Genomic DNA, 22547 nt, shown 5'->3' with positions numbered 1-22547 from the left:
CCTGGTGTCTGTTTTGCTTTACTGAAATTTCAGTACATTTATTGCACACTTTTCAAAAGTCAGTCCGTTGTGAGTTTGGTATTTTCTAGATCATTCACATTTTGTAACAAATATTTAAATTTTCTTCTTTTAAGGGGAAAATATATCGCATACATGATCCAGGTATATATTCAGCTATCATAAAGAAAATACACATAGCTTTTTTTCCTAGGTATTGGCAAATATAGCAGAATTTTAAAAATTAGATTGTATAATATTTTCTTTCTGTCTTTGCAGTTACGTCTGTTAGTTAAGTAATAATAACAATTGCATGTTTCATCAAGTTAATGTTCTACGAAATGTACAGCGTCCATTCCAGTTCTCAATCCTAATGTCAACTTTTAATGTATGATTAGGATCAATAGAAATGTTCTAATCCATCTGCTCTGAGAACTGTGACAGATAGCTTGCATCAAATACCAACAGATGATCAGTGATAACTTTAATTATAGTAGATATAAATATGAATGCATTTGTTTATGTTTGTGGAACCTAGTCCAGGTAATTGATTAAGGCCTTCAGAACCTGCTTCAAACATCAGTTGTATTGGATTGAGTTAACTGTTTTGGCCTTGACATTTAAGGCACAGGGCTCTGCATCAACTGCAGTTCTCCAAAAGCAAAGCTGGTGGTCAGATTTTCATACAGGTATTCAAGTTTAGAATAAGATGAGCCAGATGTGAATAGGCGCTATTCCTCCTTGGGAGGCTGTTTTTAATCAGTCTTTTCCCTGGAGTAACACACAATCAATGAGCTCTAAATCCTGAGGCTACCTGCACTGGTACAAAAGCCTGGGAACATCATTACAGAACTGACAACTGAGCATTTGTGAAAAAATTAGAGCAGAAATTAAGGGTAGGAAAGGTTAACTTCAGAAATCTTTCTGTGGTATTGCTTTTTTAGAAGGAGGTAAAAGAGATCATTTCGGATGTTTAGAAAAAGGATTATTAAACCCAACTTCTTTATAATGAAGTTATTATTGATTCATATTAGCCAGAACTACTTAAACACGTGTATTATTTTGAGAATGTATGTGGGGTCTGTTTCAGCACGAGAAAATGGGTCTAAAGCTTCTTTGTCACTAGCGCCAATGCAGCCAGAGAGAATGGCTTTAGGAACCTGAGCAAAACTTCAGTGTGACTGCAAGTCCATGGATGCATGGTGCTTTGAACAATGTGCACAAGGAAATTTAGTCCCACTTGATAAGACACATGCTTAATTGGCTTTAAGAAAATAAACCAAGGTAAAGAACGATGTGTAAATGAAACAGAGAACTTGACACTTGACTGTATGGAAGCCCGTGAGCCATGTGGCTTAATTGGGGCCAGTTGGGATCATTTAATGATTGCTGTCAGAAGATCAGATTTAATTCTCCTTATAAGAGGACCACAGTGGGATAGAGTTAAACAAATTGTCATCAGAGGTTTCAGATGAACAAAACCTTAATTAGGTTGATTAGGATGCTGTAAAAGAAGTGAAGTGAAATATAAAAATTGAATCACTGAGTTCCATATTGAGTTATATAATAGTAATATTGTCTATATGCCGTATTATTAAGGCATTTTGAATATCACATCTGTTATCATGTAAGGACTTCATATAAACTTTTAAATGTCTAAAGTTTACAGAAGAAAAATAAATGACATTCAATTTAAATAGCAAATAATGATCAAGCATTTTCTTTTTAATATACAACAAAAATACTGGCAGAAGGACAATCTTACTTCTTTCCATTTGTTTATCTTTACATATTAAATAATTAGGAAAAGTAACAGTAGAAGCAAATTATTTTTTGAATATACAACGTATGAATATATAGTAAGAGACTTCACTTAAAATGTCTCTTTAATCATTTATATCAGTCTTTTAAAATATGACTATTTAAGTGGTGATTATACTCAGATGTCTTAGAATGTATTCCTGTTGTTTTTTATGTATACATTTGGAGCAACTTAAACCATGCTTTTTCACATGCAGTACACACGCCACACATAGAGACACACAAATGCATCAAGGCTAAAAAAAAACGTGTATAATACATACAGACTTCTGAAGAGAAAATATTCGTAGAACATTTCCACTTTAATCATGAAATTTGGTATAGCAAAGATTGAAAAAATAATGAACATATTATTTTTCCTAACAGGATCATGAGATGCCTGGGAATTCCGATTTTTGTCATAATAAGATGAAAATGTATAATAGCAACGTGTCCCACTTCAAGCCTAGCTCGCTTCAGAGACTGACAGTTTTGTTTCACTGCTGGTGGTGGTGTATGTGCTTAACTTGCTTTGTTCAGGAACAGCAACAAAAAAAATCCAGCTGCATGTGCTTATTGAGAGGTTACAGCTGGGGAGCAGAACGGAATCTGCGATGCTAAATAGTAACTCTTGCTTTGTGCTTAAGACAGTGCGGCTTTACCTTTGTGGTAAGCCCTGCCACATCACTAAGTGGCCTCTGAAAACATGGTGGCTGCACTGTTATGAAAACTTAGGAAAACAAAGACTTGATAGAACCCTAGATTAATTATTGGATCTGATGTGGAAATACTAAAAACCGTGGTGTGGTTGAAGAGCACGAGGCTTTTGACATATTTAGACCATTTGGAGTTTATTTTGGCATGGGGAATGCAGAATGCTGTTTTAGCTGCAGTGTGAAAAAAAATGTCCAGGACAGAATATACCATGCATAACTGTGACAGGGAAGCTGTGTTTCCCTCATGTTTATTAAATTGTTTAATGCACTGCTGTAGTCTAAAGGTATGTGTCTCCTAAATTCTAGAACTGTGTAAATAAAATGATTTATGTAAGTGATAATGGCAGGTTAGGCATACTTATTAAATTAATTGCAGGGGTTTTCAAAACGAGTTCCTTTTTAGCCTTATTATATTTCTGACATACATTTCATCTCCTTTTGTCCTTGGGGAAAGATATTAAAGTAGGACTAAAAGCATTAACTTAGAGTTTCCAGCAGCCCTGGTCATTGGGAAAATTGATATATTTCCCTAGTTATTTCTACTTTTGCAGCCTGAAGCTCTTCATGGCTGATACTTAAGAGAAACTTCTTAATTTTTATAATGTTATAAATTTTTCTTCATATAGTGATTATTGTTACAAGATAAATGAAGCATGGTCTGTTAGAAGCTGTTCCTCATTAACTTTGTAAAGAGCGGTCTTTGTGGTATATAGTAAGGACTATGCTGTTCACTTGATGGCCTTCCTCCATGGTATGACTTTCAGTTTATGCCCTGAAAACTGAAGCAACCTCACAAATAGTAGCCCGTGCACCCAGCAATTCATGATCATCCTGCAAATGAAAAACTGTTTCCCTGATTTCTGTTAGGACAAGTAAACAACAGTTCTGAGGGATTTAGTCACCAGTTCCTAGTTACCTAGTGTCTTAAATGCCATGCTAGAATTCAAGCCCTGAGATTACTGACTCCAAAATCTAGTCAACTTCCCCTGCTCAGTATAAATCATTCTTATCCAAACTATGAGATGCTATACAACTTTGATAAAAGTGTTTAAGTGAGTTTATCAATCTATTTCTGTAGAAGCAAAAATAGAAAAATGTTCTTAGGAATAGGCATTTAAAATAGCAGCTAAGGGAAATACCTCAGGTAAGGGAAACAAATTTTAATAAATTAATTCAGTTAGTCAAATAGTAGCTATTAGCTTCTACCGTATGCCTGGCTGGGGATAGATAGTGGGAATACAGATTTATTGGGCAAACCGTTTTTACTATGGTGAATTCTACAAAGGAGAGGGACTTGATGCCCTGTGACCTTGTGACAGGGTAATTTGATTTGATCAAGTCATGGAGTGCTTCCTTAGGTGGGGAAACCGGAGCCAGTACAGAAGAGAGGAGAAGTTAAGGAGACACAGAAGGGAAAGAGGAACATTCCAGGCAGAAGGAATTGCATATGCAAATGCCCTGTGGTAGGAAGAAGCATGACAGAGATTGAGAAAAACTTATCAATCCTATCAGTTTTATGCACGTGCAGTATCATGTTACTAGGATTTAAAGATGATTCAAAATTCATTACATGGATATGAAATTCAAATAAATTCAGAAAATAACTTAGTGTTTGGCATGGTGTTCTTTATCCAATGGGAAAAAATGGCTATTCTTTTGTTACCCTCAGAAGGATGAGTCTTGCCTATATGACCTGAAAATGAACTTTTGGCCCTCTTAGCTAGGATAACATAGCATTTTATAAAATACATGGTAAGCTTAGAAATAGTGACTTTCAGGACCAATGAAACATTGTCAACTCATCACATAATCAAGCACCAATAATAGTAATAATTTGATTATATCATTTGAAGTTCAGAATAGCTCTTAAAGGAAACAAGGTAAAAGTTCTCCTTGTTCTTTTTAACCAAAGTATAATTGCACACCTCATATGTCTTTCAAGTAAATCATAAAGTAGAAAGTTAAATGTATCTAAATGTAACATAATGAACTAAGTTTTCCATCTAAAATGATAATGAATCATTTAATTGTTGAATCATTAATACCAGGCTTACAGCAAATGGGCTTATGATCATTTTTGCCCTTTACAAGGTATCTGGCTTGTATTTATTTTACAATGGTATTTCTTCTTGTATGATATAGTGTGCTTAATTTTCAGCCTTGAATTTATATGAGACATTCGATGAGGTTCCTAATGTTAGTGAAAATATAAGTCAATGAAAAAGTTATTTGCCAATATGAATAAAAGAACACCAGAATGCTTTCTTTGCAAATTGACATCACATATTCTAATGTTTTATCCTTATGTTTTTATTTAAGTGACTGCATTGTACTTATTGTAGCAAAATACATGCTTTGCAAAGATAATTTTAGCAGAAGAGAATTAATTTCTTCCCACATCTTTTAATGTGGCATGGCAGTCTCACTTGAAGATCAAAACACATAACTGAAGGTTATGTTTAATTTCTAAATCAAAGTGTTGTGGGAAGATGATTGAAATCTGATGATGACTCAGATCCACTTGATATGTGGCTTTCTTCCTACAGAAACTTTATGGTAGGCTGCCGTTTCCACGTTAGGAAGAAACTACTAGTGATGAAATTAAAATAAAGTCTCACTATAAACTGAAAGTTTATGTTAGTTACTTCATTTGGTTCCTACTTTGAATTTTTTAAAGAACCTCGAAACCCTCAATAACATAATAATCCTTTTCTCTCCAGTATATCTTTTTTTTTTTTTATTCCAAGCATAAAAGGTAATCAATATATTTCACCAACAAGCTTTTTTTTTTGGCCAGTTTTTGTGATTCACTTCTTTACCAACAATTATAATTTATATTTTTTGGTTCTTTGTTTGTATAGAATTCTTCATTTGCCTTGAGGGAAAAATTTAGATTATATGGCTATATTAACTGTATTGGATAATTTTTGTAAGGAACGAATAGGTGGTGATTGAGATATACACCTGCTGCTTCATCAAAGTCAGTGTGAGTTTTTCTTCTTTTTATTTCTTGAAGTAATTATAACAAAACACAAACCTAGAGCCGAAATAGTATTTTTCCCAGGTGTTTTAAAGATAGAAATTAGAAATCATGTCCCAGGTCAGGATTTCCCTCAGTGTCCCTTATCTGAACCTCACCAAGGCCTGTGTGTGGGGTGCTGCACAGCACACTCAGACGGTTCTGCTCAGAGAAGGAAGTGGAGAGTTTTGGTTCCCATTTTACACTTCTGGAACAGTTTAGGGAAGGAAGCACCTTTACACCTTTTATTGTTCGTGGTTGCTGACATCATATCCTTCCCTGACCAGTCTGTGCGTGTTTCCTGCCATTCTGTCAAGATTCTTCTGTGTTACTGGGAGGGATTTGTAGGAGGGAGGGAGGGAGGGAGGAAGAGGGCAAGAAAGAGTGAGGGAGGGAAGGGGGAGGGGTGGAGTGTGTCACTGGGGGGGAACTTGTTTGTAAATGAGAGAGCCAGTGGGAGAATGGTCTTTAGCATCTGTCCTGAAGAAATTCTTCTCTACTCGGGTCTCATACACTTTGCCTTCATCTGTCTGCTTATGCCAAACTCAAAGTGAACAGAAGCCTGCCACAATGAAGTTCCCCTTTTTAGTAAGCAGTCTGATTTTATTTTTCTTTTACTTCGGTTGACAGAAAGGGGTGGAGGGGATGCAGAAGACTATAACTCCATAGAGTGTAACTACAGTAGAGCATTTTTTCCTTTCTTTTTAAAAAATTACTGATTGTTGATATGTAACTTTGTCATTTCCAAGAATGGTTCTTTCATGTGGAAAAAAATAGTGGCAAGACTCCTGGAATTATTTTGAGCATATGTTTGTATATAATGAAAGTTCTCAGCATAACTTGAAATTCTACTACAGGTAGTTTAGCTATTGTATTCTTTTTTTTTTTTTTTTAACATATGTGCAAAACAGTTTAACAGATTGCTAAAGTTATACAATCTCTTCCTATGCCTCTTTAGGCCTCCTACAAATTATTACTTGAAACTGACCTTACAGTATAGTTTTTGCTCAAAACTCAGGTTAGAGAAATAGTTATGCTAAGAAAACCATGTGTGAGTTGTTGTTGACTTTCCTAAATCTTTGCATTTTTATTGACATCCTTGAAATATGGTGGCCACAATTAAATGCTCCAAGTTACATGTTTCATGACATATTTTCCTTTACAGTTACTCAGTGGTATCAGCACCATGAGTTACTCTTATACTCTTGCATGGACTTTATATCAGTTTTGCATTTTATGAATGTTCAGAAAGCAATACTTCAAGAAATATTTTTTCATACAGAAAACAAAAAAGTTTACTTCTACTGAAATTTAAACCTGTGCCTCTCTCCATTATCTTGCATATTTCAAAAAGGAAAATATATTCAATTTTTATAAACCATTTTATATGTATGCATGCACATGCACACACACATATACACATACTATACATTCACACATACATTTCTTCTGACAAAATATTTTCCATCATATTTAAAAAACATTTTTTTAAGTCTGCTTTTTCCGAAAAGCATCTCGTTTCAAAGTTGTGAAACTCAGGTGGTGATGCAGAGTGACCCTTCTGAGTTGGTTCATCAGACACTGGCTCTGTCTTTCTGAGGATACTTTTTCTCCAGGATGTCTGTCTACTTTTGGGTTATTTATGTTTTGAAATCAGGGTCTGTAGACCTTCGCATCCCCTCTGCCTTGTCACCACGCTCTAATCTGTTCACCCTGACCTTCCACCTTAAAGTGAATAAGCGCTTAGGCAGGCAAAGTTCTGTAAGCCGATAGTGCCACCCGCCTCAGCTAAATGAAAGGAAGGGAAATGGTCCCATGTGCATTTACCATGGATTTGTGGATTGGTTTTTCTGAAATAGAGAGAGCCTATTTGTCTCTTTGGGGTCTGGTACGTGCGTGGGAAATATCATTCTAATGTACTTCTTGCTTCTAAGGTAAGACTACAGAAAACACAGGGAAGTTACCCAGTTGAGTGATATTTAAGACTGATTCTAAAAATAGATGGATGGTGTTTGGCAACATGGACTACATGATGCAATTGTGCCTTATGGATTTTTTTATGTTTTAATGTGATTTTAATATAAGTTATATGGCAAATGTTTTCTAATGTTATGTTTGTCAAATGTGTGTTATTTATGGAACTTTTTAAAACTTTTGAACTATTTCCAACACTTAAAAATGCAGCTGGAGTAATAGTTTTTGATAAGCACCGTGGCCAGGATATAACTGAGCATGTACATTCTGAGAGGCAGAACCGACCTGCAGGTTAGTAGAAAGGCATTAAGCAGAAGAGAATGGATAGTCTTAGTATTTAAGCAGTGCTTAATCCACCAGAACTAATTATATCATAATAGCTTTTGCAATTAGATAATCACCGAAACTTACATTTAAAAAAATGTATTCAAGGTGACAAAAATTTAGAAATTAAATTTAAAAATATCAAAAGGCATCTGATGATCAGACAGAGTATTTAACAGCCTTCCTGTTCCAAGAACCTTGAACTGGAGCCAAATAATCTATTAAATAGCCGGGACATTGGCTTAGCGTTACATAATACATGTGGGAATTTATCAAGTCCGTTGTCAGACACCAACTAAAATAAACAGGGAAATTCTGAGCAGTGTGTAAAGTAGTTGTATTCATTGACATAAAACAAGATGAAATAATTGAAGCTCTTGCTTGCAAAGAAGAAACCATTGTGGAATGCTTTCTTGTTAACTTCCACATTTCATAGCAACTCATGTTCATTATGTTCAAATATTTTCAGATATAATTTAAAACTTAGTAAAAATATATTTTAGTTATTCTGTGTTCCTTGAGTTTATCTCATGCAATTGATGATCAGTACTTTGATTTTAATTCATGACCTAGAGCTCTCTAGTATATAATATCAAGCTTTTTTAATTTTGTATCTTACTCCCCAAAGAGATATGATGTCTTATTTAAATGTTTAAATTTAAATGACTTATTATAAAAATATAGTTTTAAATGGAACAATTAATTTAACTTTTTTTGCACCATTTCTTTTCATCATCTTTTTTTGATTCTTGTGTTCAACATACAGTCTCAGGACTTTGAAAAGGGAAAGATCTCACTATTGACAGATGCTTATAATGTAAAATGAAATATACCACATTACTTTAACAGTGTTCTCAGAGCAGGGATTTTTTTAAATATGATTAAAGGATTTAGATTTAAATTAGTTGACATTTACATATATCAAATAGCACTTTCATAATCGTCCATCCTATTTGCATAACTAGGGACGTTATCACCTCTGCTGTCAAAACATGAGATTGTTTTCCCTTCAGAAATGAATTAGCTGCCCTACTTAGCATACACAGGTATATAAAGGTTCATTAACTCGCTGATTTAGGTAATTTTTCATAATAGGAGGGTGAAAATTGTCACCTAATTTTATTAAAAAATATTAAGAAACTCTTTACTAAAAAATACATTTCAAGTGTTGGATGTTAAAGCATAGTTTTCATCTTTTAAATGAAATGTCTTGTTAAATTACTTATGAGGTTATTTTAATTACAAAAGCAAATGATTCCTACTTGATATGCTCCTGCATATGATATACTATATACTTTTAATAAATATTTGGTTTTTTATTTTACTCTCCTGTAGTTTATTTCCTGGATGAAATTAGAGTATGATCATTCTTATGAAACTAGCTTGTTGTTAAAGTGTTATTTAATTTTTCTTTTTTGTTCAGCAGGAACGGATGCAGGAATTTGGGAACTGAGCTGTGCAAGTGCTGAAGAAGGAGATTTGTTTGAAGGAAACAGGAAAGAGAAAGAAAAGGAAGGAAAAAATACATAATTTCAGGGACGAGAGAGAGAAGAAAAACGGGGACTATGGGGAGAAAAAAGATTCAGATTACGAGGATTATGGATGAACGTAACAGACAGGTGAGTGGGGTAAATTTTTCTTTGTATGTTTATTTACATAGATTATTTGGTACATTTTCCCCAGATACGTTAAGGGTACTGAAAACTTTTTGAACTGGTAAACACCAGTAAGATAAGTTTGAGGAGTTAAATGTGGTCAGTTTAAGTGCTCAAAGTCTTTTACATGTAAATGGGGAAAGGAAATCACCTTAACTGTTAGAAATATAGTTTAAACATTCATGATTATTCACTTGTTACTTCAACATGAATTTTAAATGGGAGCTGTTCTTGTATGACATGAATAGCTTAATAATTAGGAGTTAATAAGCATAGCATTGCTACATTGCACGCATCATCAAACAAAGATATTCTTATATTCATGGGAACTAGGCCTTTTGTGGTCATCCATTTAAAGGTTTGTATTATAGGCTAAATATCCTGTCTAAAAATGAGTTTCATTCTTTTCACTATGAAAGAGACTCTGAAATATATTCCAAACATTTTAAGATTATACTGACAACAACAACAAAACACCCACACAAGGTATTAGTAACACACAACATATAGGCAAGAACTTTCAGTTAATTCATACTATTTTATTCAAACCTTGCATTTTATAAATATGGAGACAGATGGTGTTATATTTTTTTCTAGAACTCCAAAGATAATGTCTGTATGATACAATTAATCAGTTCTGAAGACTTTACACATCCAAATGTTCTAGTTGACATTAAAGACTAGAATGCCTGTGGTCTGACTCATGTGTCTTCACACTTGAGAAGAATAGATTTAGCTAGGCTGTGTAAGGGCAGCTGGGTGGTTTGTACACATACTAATGTTAAATGTCAAGTAATGATCCTTGGGAGAAACTACAGTGTTGCTGGACCCCAACTTTTTGCATGTGAATCATGGAACCTTTAGAACAGGCATTTCTTAGCTATGGGAGAGAACAGTGTTGTGCCTACTGCCTGTTTACCCTGAAGAAAGCCAAAGAGAGCATTGGGATCACCCTCTGTGATTCCTCCAAATAAAGACCCTCATCTCTGATAAGTGTCCCTTTTTTATCTTCCTAGACTTGTAAGGGAGACTATAATAGATTAATTTTTTTCAAAACTTGAGATTGTTATATTTAACAAATTATAATGAATAGAAATTGTTATTTATGCCATCAAAGCACTAGGCCATTAAGAACTAAGGAGCTTTTTAGGTTTTCAAGTTTGTACGCCTTTAAATTACTTTAAATTTTGAGGTACACAGACTGAATATTGAACTAAAGGATGAATGATACAAACATTTAAGATTAATTTCTTCTGTGTTTTTATACACATTGTTTATTACTACAGGTCAAGATAAATAGCAATAATGGTATTAAGCCATTTAATTTTTAAATGACTAAATAACTTGAAATGAAGACTGAAATATCAAACATCATGTACCATTGACTGTTTAGACTTTGTTATTTGTACTAGAATGTTTTTGGTTGCAGTCAAAAATCACATGAATTAGCTTTGTATTAATAGCACCAAGTAATTGTATTAATAGCACCAAGTAATTTGGGGGTTCATGAGATTCATTGTATCTTTCTTTCACTTAACAAACAGAATAAAATTAACAAACGTAGAATAAAAATTTTGCCAGTTTAATTCATGAGCTTTTATTATACTTTATTTAAAAAAATCATAAAACTCACGTAGGGAGCTGGAGTTGGAGCTCATTGGGACAGCTCTTGCCTAGCATGTGTTAGGCACTGGGTTCAATCCTCAGCACCACATAAAATAAATAAATGAAATAAATAAAGGTACTGTGTCTACCTACAACTAAATTTAAAAAAGACCTGCAGAAGCATTAAAAAAAAAAAAAAAAGACTCAATAGGGTTGCAAGAAATTTAACACCGTATTTTTGAGCTAATAAGTGAACTTTGAAAATTGAAATATGGTTGGGTTTGCCCTTACTCTCACCTATGTTAAAAGTCCTAGTAATTTTAGGAAAAGAAAAATTATTTAAATTTAGTTTAGTTTAACTTTTTCTCTGATTGTAAAGATGGATGGATTCCTTGATCTTATTCTGTAAATTTAGGGTCTGTTTATTCTTTTCTCCAGTCAATAAGTATAATAGGCTGTTTAACTCAGTGCTCTTAAATGGGAGTAGTAAAAGTGAAAATCATTGTGATTTAATATGTATTTTTGTGATTGTTTTAGATGGCTGTTGACCATTTCAAACAGCTTTCTTCCACACTCATGTTTGTCTTGCTTACCTCTCACCTCCTCTGAGAGTGGTCTCAAGAGCCTGAAGTATGTAGGTGGCTTCTAATAGATAATCAAAACCAGCAGATGTGTGGAGGCACCCCTACCCTGGGCCTCCTTTAAATGTGTGTTCACATGTTGAGAAGACATATGCTAGCTGTTTTGCCCTTCTGCAGCTGCCCCACCATACACTGTCTAGTAGAACCTCACAGTGGCTCACTGTTTCCTAAATGTTTGTAAGGACTTCTCTTCCATTGCACTTGTTCGTTTTTACACACAACAGGGTATGTTTTTACCAAAAAAAGAAAGAATGACTTCAAGGGTACAATGAAATATACTCTGGGATAAATCGTGTATCATTAAGGAATAAATCTGTTGTAAAACAACCTGGCTGTTTTAAACTAAATTTTGCCTTTGTTATTGGAAGTATAGAACAGCTAGAATTGAGAAACTCTGGTTGTATACATAAAATAATTTAGGGGAGGATAAAAATTAACAGTTTTTTATTTTACATTTTCTGGAGTTTTAAATTTATAAAAATGACTTACTTTTTGGTCTAGACAAGGTGGATTTCTTAAGATAGTATGTAAATATAAGTGAAATCATGAATTGTCAGTTCATTTTATACGTATGTTCAGACAACTTAATAAAAGTAGTTAATGATTATGTTCCAAAAATTTGTTATTCCATTTAATCCCTAGTTATCCCATTTTATAGTTGAATACATTTATTCATTATATCAACAAATATTAGTAGACTACAGTTTGCCCAAAACCAGACTTCAGTGACAGATAAGAATCTCATCCAGATTATTGTCTATACAAAATCAGCTAAGTTGTCTGCAAAGGACCAGATAGCACATATTTTTGACCTGTGTTTCAACTACTCCACTTTTCCCTGGTAGCTTGGATACAGCCATACACAATATGTAAATGAATGAGTGTGTCTGTATAAAAGCTTTACTGACAAAAATTGAGGTGGGCTTGAGTTGGTCAGACGGCCATAGTTTGTGGGAGACAGGAACTATGGAAGTATAAGATGAAAATTTCATTCATGTACTAGGAAGGAAAATATGAAAGCACTATGAAATGCCAAGGAAGTATGGTATTTACCATGGAGGGTTACAGAATGGCCTCTTTAAGGAAGTGCTAAGAGATGGGAGCTAAAAGATTAGTCAGGCGGGTGACAACATTCTGGAGGAAATGGAATTTGCCAAGCTTCTCAAGATAGGAAAGAGCTCGGCTGTGGAGTCAAAGAAGGCCACTGGGACTTGAGCCCAGTGTATAACTTTAGGAAGTTGAGAGGAAAGACTGGATGCTGAGCAGAGCCCAAATCATGCAAAGCTTTGAATATCCTCTTAAATTCTGATTAAGATTATATAGTTAATACCAGAGAGTGGCCAGAATTTGAGCCCAGATCTCTCATAGTCAAGAAAAAAGAAAGCATGTGTTTCTCAAGGATGTCTTGATGCGTCTAGCCATGTCATTATTTCCCCTATTATGTCATACTGCAGCCAGTAAAATATAATGGCTAAGAACATGGTTTTTAGAGATAATACAAACCTAGTTCTACTTTCAGTTGCTGCATCATTCACTAGCAGGTTACTCTGAGCTCCTCAGTAGAATGAGCATTAAAAAAAATAAAAGCTACCTCATTACATCACTTTTCGTTTATCACTGAAATGAGGTGATAAACGGAAAGCACCTAGCACTTAAGCGCTCCCTAAGTTTATCTATTAAGACACATACTCTGAACCATTAGCTCTTACAGTTAATGTGATTTCTATCAAAACAACTCCTGTGCTGTGTAGCATACTGAAGAATGCTACCTGCATCTTCCTTTCAAGAGCGCTTTACCTTAAAAGGGCATTAGGAGGGTGGAAGGAAAAATGGAACAGAGGAAAGCAGCAACAGGAAGGTGCCTTCAGAAGCTAACAAGGGGCTGAGAGTCACACCCCAGCAAGAACCAGTTCATGCAGAGGATGGTGTGTGAACTGGAAAGCAAGATCACTTAGGACTTCGAAGAGCTATGTTTACGAGGATAGAGAGTAGCTTCCTAAATTCTATGCCCGTGGAACTTTACTTTCAAATGTGTGTTTTTGACCAGATTGTTTTTACCTACTCATCACTGTTTTTATTACTTCTCATATATAACTTTTGCTAACAGCATAATTTCAATTTCTCCAGCTACATTTTTCATTTTACTTTCGAAGCATCTGCATGAATTAGGCCATCGTATACTCTTAACCTCTTTCATATGATACCAATTTTTAACTATTGATGCCTGAAACAGATTTTGAAATGAATTTTGTCCTTACATGACTCTTTTCACAAACAGAATATATTTAGAAGCCTGTTGTATCTGTTATATTAGGAGGAATGATATATAAAAATTAGGCATACTTAGCCAAAACTACATACTGTGCTCTGGAGAAAACTCATATGTTTGTATTCAATTTTTTTTAGCTTTCCTACTTTGAAAGGGACAGGAGAGGTAAACCCAAATTTATTTGCGTGACTTGTTATAAAAAAGACACTTAAATATTTAAGCAACTGTAATGGGAACATATTTGCAAATAACACAGGGCCTAAAATAGTAAGTTAAGGAAAAAAATATATTCAAGTGCCTTAAGTTTTCTTTTTTCCATCAGATCTGGCACACTAATAGCTTTTGCCAGCAAACAAAATTTCATGTAATTATCAGTGCAATAACTGGAGCACAAATTAAAGACAATTAGCTACATCTCCTGTTAATAGAACAGAAGAATCCCCTTATGACTAAAAAGAATTCAGAGTTCATAGCTGTTAAATTTTCTAACATTTCCTCTTCTCATGTTTCTATCTGTTTCTTTCTGTGACTCATACATTATATGCAATGAGCTAGAGAAAAAAAAAAGCTGGAAAAATGTGCTCAGTGTAGATGCAGCCTCTGACAGTTTCCACATACTGACATTTTTCAGCTAAATCTGGTGTATTCTACACTAAACTGAAAACTAAAAAAGGATGGATTGATTCCCTCAAATGACTTTTTAAAAAGAAAATTTTTTTTACTTCCTACTTTCTCCTGTTTTCCATTGTTTTTAGCCTTTAGAATTTTAGCTAGAATTTCCAAGAGATTTTTTAATGTAACTTCCCTTCAAAGTGATATCCAGAACATCAGTAAATTAAAGGGTTAATTACAATACTAAATTTGGGAATTTCATCCTAAAAACCTTATGTAAAATTTGTTAAAATTGAGACAGATGCACTCTTTAAATGTGGACAACTGGTTAATTGAGAAATATGAATTAATTGTTTTGAGAAAATTACTATACAGAGCTCTGGAGAATAGAGCTAGGCAGTCACACCGATCAGATGTTCTTCCTTTGCCTGAAGGAACAGAACTTCCAGCTTCATCAGTTTTACTTTTAAATAGTATAGCAGAGTTATCCTCGTTAGTCGAAGAATAGTTGGAAACTTTTTCAGCTCTAGTGAAAAGCTCAATCAATGCAAAAGTGTTCATTGATTTCTAAACCCCAAATAAACCTTAAAATACCTTATAATGATGATGATATGCCTTTTTTTCTTAATATCATTTCTTAATAGCTGCCTGCCTACTCTATACTTGGATTAAAAATTAAACTAAACTCATTTATAAGTAAAATTAGGATGTATCATCGTAATGTATTAAGATGTGGTACATCTCAGAATTGAATTATAGAGTATATTGATGCATACTGGGGATACCTACTTAAAGATTTCCCATGAATATTAGTTAAACCATTCTTTCATTAATCTTAAAATCACCAAAATCTTTATTCAGTGTAGGAATTACTGGTGATTAAAAAGATTGAAAGAGAAAACCAGAAGGAAAAAAATGGCATAAATTGTACTTTTAAGGATTTCCAAATTAAAAACAAAAAAAGCAGTAGCCAGAGTGCTCACATGTGTGTTTGACAGGACGTTACACCATTTACTTCTGTTTCTTCCCAGCAATTTGAAATAATTCTAGCAATTTAAAATATTCCTAGCAACTCTGAAAATAATTCACAAATGATTTCCCCACTGTGTGGCTGAATCATAGCAATAGTATATGACACACACTGTCTGTATTCTCTACAGTGTATGACATTTGTGTGTGGGGGGGGCTTATTCTTTTGAGACAGGATCTTTTTAAGTTGCTGAGGCTAGCCTCATAATTGCAATCCTCTTGCCTCAGCATCCAGAGTCTCTAGGATTACAGACATGTGCCACCATGTTTAGCTGGTGTGTGACATTTTATATTTATATCAGTTATATCTGTTCCACTGTTGCCAGAAAGGTATTATTCCAACTGCTGTCAAACCCATTCATTAGATTTCCTTTGGTTAGAAGTCCAGGAAAGGCCAAAATTTTCACAAGGGAAAGAAGTGTCTCCTTTAGAACTCTGTCAAAAATATATTTTGAAATGGAGGGTTTTAGGATGTTTTATTGTTTTGCTTTTAATTTCTGTATCTCAAAGAATTTCTATTCAAAATTGTAATTTAAAGTATTCTGTGGCTTTTATTTATTGTACCTCATGCATTTTGGGTAAGAAGTTGACATCGACAGCCCTTTCATCTGTGGATGCATGTACACACAGTTCTGCTTGCTACAAGTCATCTTTTGCTTTGCAAATGTATAAACTATATATGACACTATATTACTGAGAAACCAGCTCTAAAAATATTAACATTATAAATAAACCACATAAGCCAAGAGGTTTCTTTCAAACTGTGGATTAAAAGACATGTTGCTAATAGTTTCAAAAGGCATGTCTTTTGCAGTCAAAATTCCCCTTAAACATAATTTACCCATTTAAAATGCAGCACCTTCAAAAATTAATAGGGAGAAAGTATTTTTAAAGTTTATATCTCATTGTCCTCTTAGTGAAGTCAATTTGGGAACTTATTTTTTTCCAAGAATAATGGCTATGGCAAAGAAAAAATTAAATAACATAATTAAATAACATAAATTAAAATTCCATAATCTGCAGTGTGCATTTGTGTTTCTCTTGAAATATGTTGAACCATTAATAGGAATAAGAGAACCAATTTAAATGTTTGGAAATTTGACTTTTAATTTTAAATTGGATCAGTTTAGCTTAAGAAATCACTAACATTTAAATAACATTTCAACAAATGTAACTGTTTGGAAACTACAAGCGAGACAGCCTCCTGCCTTCTGTCTTGCAAGGATTGATTTGGAAGGCCCTGAGGGAGAAAATATTGGAGTTAGGAGGTAAAACTGAAGCCATTGTGGAAAGGAAGAAGTTACACTCTTCCTGTTATGACAGGAAAACATAGACAAATGTGCTTCCTGAGCTTTTGCTCAGCAGGGAATGAAGCATTCTTTGACCTTTACCTTAGGTACATTTTGGCTTTGTTGAACTAGTAAACATGTTTTTGCCCCAAAATATTAATCTGGCTTATTTGATTCATCTCAGTTTCAAATTATATATTTTATGTAGATGAGGTAGAGAAACAGAGGTATTTATTTTATGACGGGTTCTACAGATTGGATTTAGAATGTAAATCAGCCCTTTAACAAACCAAGCAGATCTGAACAGCACATATACAAAATTAAAAGCATATTGCATTATAGTCTTCTCTTTTAAAAGCCAAAACACTTCTAGGCTTAAAAATAGGCCACAATAAAATCTTTTAGATCCTGGCAAATTTCATAATTTTAAATCAACTTTCCCTTTCCTCATGGAGACAAATGTGTCAGAATGTTGAAGCCCAGACTCTGTGAGCTAACAAACACTCAGGTTCATGAATATGCACTCAATTATTTGGGAACAAATTGACTATTATTTTCCCTCACAATACAGTGCACAAGATGTATAATTTTTTTTTTAAGATGTATAATTTTATCTTGGGATTTGGGATATCATCTTAGGGTGAGGAGTTAGTAGAATTGTAAATTTTATACTCTAAAGTCTTTATTTTAATCCTTTTATCTAGTTCAGAATTTTAGGAACTACTGCTAGAAAATCCTTTGGAAGTTCTCCTACGTTTCAGCGAAACACACTCAGTTTGCTTGAGGCTAGCGAGGACAATGGTCCTCTTTGCAGCAGAACACACTGCTGTCTCATCCTTGCAAGTTGTGCTGGAGGGTTACAAGCACATGGTAGCAGTCTGCTTAAAAGAGTCCCTCACTGCTCTTTAAAGAGCCTTTCATTTAGGATGGCAGGCCCCGTCATTGTATAAAGGAGTGCTTGTCTAGAACACAAGTCTGCAGTTGCATTGCTTCCTCCCACCAAGAGTAATCATCAAGCCTAAAGCTCGCAAGCCTTTCTAATGACAGACTGAATTAAACAAAATAAAACTAAAGAGAAATACTTCAGAACAGTTGTACCATTACTTACTGTCAGGAACAAGGGAGGGGGAAAACGGAGCATTTAGGAGGGCATTTCCCTTTTTTTCAATTAAAGATTGTCATTGCAGACTCTTGACTCCATCCCTAACCCTTTAAACACATAGGGAGACCTAGTGGCTTTTGGATTACAGAGTACATTGTCTCTATGAACTGTCCATCTTCCTACTCATTAGTCATTCAGCTTCCTTAATTGGGAAAAAACAGAGATAATCTAGGTGGGGGGATGAGGAAGATGAAATCTAAAATACTTTCATAGAATGAAAGTTAAAGTAATCATGATTTGACTTGAAGAAAAAAATGTCTAATTTAAAAATGTTGAAAATAGAATTCAATGGGTATATTAGTTTAAATGCATTATAAGACAAAGAAATTACTATTACTTCATGAGTGAAAGAAATGGGCAGGGCTGGAGGCATAGCTTATAGGCAGAGCACTTGCTTCACGTGTTCGAAGACCTGGGTTTAATTCCCAATGCTGCAAAGAAAGGAGGGGACAGGGTTAAAAAAGTCCACTTAATGAGTACTGTGTGGTTTGACTAATATTAGGCCAAAAGCATTATGATTGGTAGAAAGAAATATTTGAGACCATAGATAAAGTTAATGTTGTTTCTGAAGTCCTTTAAGGTTAGACTTCAATTATTCTTATAGATGTGAGTGACTGCTATTTCCAAAGGTCTTTCTCCTTCATTGGTTCATAACTCTTTCCTGTATGGTACAAGAACTCCTGCTGTTAACATGGAAGAAAGCTCTTCTGAGGTGACCTTTTGAATAAGACCAGGACTAGGAGGGTGGATGGAGAGAACAAGAGTATAGAATGGAGATAGATTATGAAATACCCTTTCCATTACATAGTAGTTAGACTAACTCACCCACCCAACATGAAATGACATAAAACTTGTCCTCTGTTTTCAGAACTTATTATTTACATTGTGTGTAAATTAGAGGTTCATCTTTTTTATTCTTGCTATAAGCAAACCATGTTTGCTACCAACCAAAACATTTCCCATTTTGTGAAATTTAAACATCCATAAATACAAAAATAGTATGTACCCACTGTCGGAGCACATGGTCCTCACTGGCTTTAGTGGGAATGACCTGAATGTCTGCAAGCAGCCTAGGCTGCAGAGCCCCACAAAAGTAGCTTTGGTTTATAGTTGGGATCCAGAAACCAACTTGTTCTCAGTTTAGTATTATTTTTTACTTCAACCTAGAATGCTATCTTTACATTAATTAGTATTATGTACTACTCTGTGGGTACTCATCAGAATTTCTGGTGGTTGTTAATATAATATCACATAAGATAGTACCTATACCCCATTTGATTACCACTAGACAGATCCATGTTGTGCTAAGCTCCAGCCCATGAGATGTACAATTAACTAAAAGAGGGAAGAAACACTAAGTAGAGAAGGATGACTTTTGTGTAGAAAAGATTCTATTTCTAGTCCATCCAGGAACTAGTTTTGTGGCCTTGGATAAGGCAATTCACCCCTTATTCATCTGAGAAATGGGAATGATAAACTGTGCCATAAAATGCCTTCAAGGAGATACTGTCAAAAGTAGCAAGATAGCTTATTATAAAAAGTCTTTGAACTTCTTTCAAAACTTTGCCAAAGTCAACACTAAAAGCAGAATTAGAAGACATATGATACATTCCAATTTCATCAACAAACTCAGACACAAATTTTGTCTCAGTTGTTTTTCTCCTGCTCAGTTTCACCAAATGTTTGTTTTTACTTTAAGTTAAAATAACAGAAAAGTAAAACAACTATGAGAAATTTTCCCATCTTGGTGGCAGACTTCCTGTTAACATAGTCTAAACATAAGTAAGAATTTTCATTCACCTATTTATTTTTGATTGTATAAAATGCATAATTCCTCCATTCATCTATCCACTCATTCATTCAACAACTATTTAGCCAAGTATTGTTCTTGAACTTGAATTACAAAGATGAACAGAAGGTGGTCCAGGCTTTTAAGGAAAGCCCAGGATCCAGTTGAAGGAGACAGTCTAATGTAGACATAAGTAAATAAAAAAGTTGACAGGTCCTAAAAGAGCAGCCTTTTGCAGGGTGAAACAAGAGGTAATTGAACCTGGCACATCAGAAAAAAAGATACTGGGTGCCTTGTGTAGTGTTTCACAGTCAACAAGTCACTTACACTTATATTATGTCTTTTGGAGAACTCCATAAGATGCCTATTATTTCCTCTATTTTACAAATGGGTATTACAAGTGGGCAGATAGGTTCAGAAATATTAAGCAATTTACCCAAGTGCATACAGCTCAAAAGTGGCATGACCCAGACATGATTTTCAATCTCTGTGGTTTTGCTTGTATACCACATTGATGATAATGATGTACAATAATGATACACTACTTCTTTAAAAATATTTCAAGGATAAGGATGTAGCTCAATGGTAGAGGACTTGCCTAGTATGTGAGAAGTCCTGCGTTTGATCCCCAGCACTGAGAAAAAAAAAAAAAAAGTGATAATGTGTATTTCCTACTTTGTCAATCTGGACAGTTGTTTTTCTGTGTGTTTTCAGCACATCAGGTATTAGATTGTCTACTTAAATTCTTTACAGTCTTTTGCTTCTCCTCTAACTACAAAAAAAAAGGACTTCATTTTATTTTTTGGTATATGAAAACTTTAAGTGATAATTATAATGTATTAATGAGATAGAATAGACAAAACATAAGACATTCTTTTCATATCACTAACATGGTTAACATGAAACCACAGCAAGGAATGCTTGTTTTGAACCATATACCAGGTGCTGTAATCCTCTCTTCTCTCTCAAAGTCTGCACTACATAGAAATAGAATCTAAATATCTAAAAACTAGAATAAGTGTTCTAGTCCAGTTTCTTTCTTAACTCAGAAACATCTTCTGCGTAGACCTTGATATCCCCTCCACTTGAGCATGTTCAGGAAGGAGCTTGGTGAGACCAGGCCCACTAGGTCCACTCCAGTCCCCTCTTGGACAGTTCTCATCACTAGGCTTTCCCTTCTTTTGAACTCCTTACTCTTTCAACAGTGCTTTCTAACTGTATTCTGTAAAACAAAATGGAACCCCTTATGTGCCTCTTCATATGGCATCGGTGTCTCAGACCTTGGAAAATATCTCATATTTGACTTATAACTTTTTTTTTTGAGTGGTATAAGTCATACCAAATTTCCTTAATGGCTCCTCATGCAAAATTGTCTCAGACTCTACATCAATCTGTCCGCTATCCTGTAGATGATCTAATTTAGTCAGTGCCTTCTTAACATGAAATCTCAACACTGCGTATAATGCCAAAGGTGGTTCTAACAGAAATATCAGTAGTATAATTAATTCTCGCCGTGGAACACAACTTTAGATCCTTTTCTCAAAATCAGCAACCATTAATTTTCCTCAAACCTGGGCTTGTGTAATATGAATGCAGTCTTTAAAATTACCTCTGTTTGATTCATCTTGTTTGTGACACAGCTTCATAAAGTCTATAGACGGAGCTGAGGATGCAGACCCTACAGGCTCTGAGCTAACTTGGTAGCCCAGATTTATGCTATACACAAAGTTAATAAGCATGTCCTGTGCACCTTCATCTAAGCCAGTGATAAAAATGTTGCCTGGGAACAAGAAAGTTACTTCCCTCCATGGAACTGTACTAGTCTTTTCCTTAAACTTAACATTGATCAATTAATTCAACCTCTGTAAGTATAGTTCTTTAGCCATATTTAAACCAGCTAACTTACTACCCACCAACCTCAAATATATAATATTGTACATGAGGATTTCACCAATTTGCCAAGTACACATTCTTTAAAACTCAGAACTCTTCAGAAAGTTCAAATAATTTTTTGCTTAACAAATACAGTCATCCTTAACCCTTGATCCTCCCCTTTCTTTCTGTATCCTGTGATTGTAAAATGCAGTTTTTATCTTAGGATTTTTCCATCCTTCATGATGAGTCATCCAGGCAAGGAATAAAAGCTACTATTCTCTGAACGTCTTGAAATATTTGTCTTTAAGTCTAGAGCATCTGTATGTACATTTTTCTCTGCAGACGTTATCTAATTTCTGTATTATAAATTCCAAATGAATATAATTACTTTCTCTTAAGATTCAGGTCACTATCATGTTAACCAAACTTTTAGTAAAAAAAAAAAAAAAAAGTATACATATTCAGAATCTTATTTTTGAAAGGTTAAATTGTCAAAAGATAAGCAAAAAATGATCTACTGGTAGCAGAAAACTATTCTGAGACAATCAGACTTTAAAATAGTATTTCCATTCTGCAGTCCATTCCTTCAGCAAAGGGTGCTTGAGTGCTCCTTGCTGGGACCCTGCCTGTGGCCAGATGGAAGGGGAGGGGACACCATGCCACTATTGCTCTTCACCAAGTACAGGATAAGAAGTCACCAATATGGTGGATTTTATTTCATATTCATCTTGATTGGGTTAATACATACTATTATTTTTCTTGATCACTATAGAGAAAATGTTGGTCTGAAA

The 22547-nt window shown here is 34.5% G+C and overlaps 1 protein-coding gene across 12 annotated transcripts in view; it reads left to right on the top strand.

Moving 5' to 3' along the window:
* The window catches only part of Mef2c (myocyte enhancer factor 2C), a 161153-nt gene that overhangs the window by 62303 nt on the left and 76303 nt on the right, over positions 1 to 22547 (top strand). For 8 of the 12 annotated variants that reach the window (XM_047554918.1, XM_047554919.1, XM_047554921.1 and 5 more), the window contains one exon: positions 9254 to 9449. In XM_047554918.1, coding sequence (XP_047410874.1) covers positions 9396 to 9449 — 54 coding nt within the window. In that variant the 5' untranslated portion in view covers positions 9254 to 9395. Of the gene's footprint in view, positions 1 to 5998; positions 6121 to 9253; positions 9450 to 22547 lie in introns of those variants that run through there. The other 4 variants (XM_047554912.1, XM_047554914.1, XM_047554915.1 and 1 more) reach the window with 3 other exon arrangements.

Source organism: Sciurus carolinensis, chromosome 6 (genome assembly GCF_902686445.1).
Source record: "Sciurus carolinensis chromosome 6, mSciCar1.2, whole genome shotgun sequence".
Classification (NCBI taxonomy): Eukaryota; Metazoa; Chordata; class Mammalia; order Rodentia; family Sciuridae; genus Sciurus; species Sciurus carolinensis.
The sequence above is the reverse complement of the archived record's forward strand: the minus strand, read 5'-3'. Positions and strand labels throughout refer to the sequence as shown.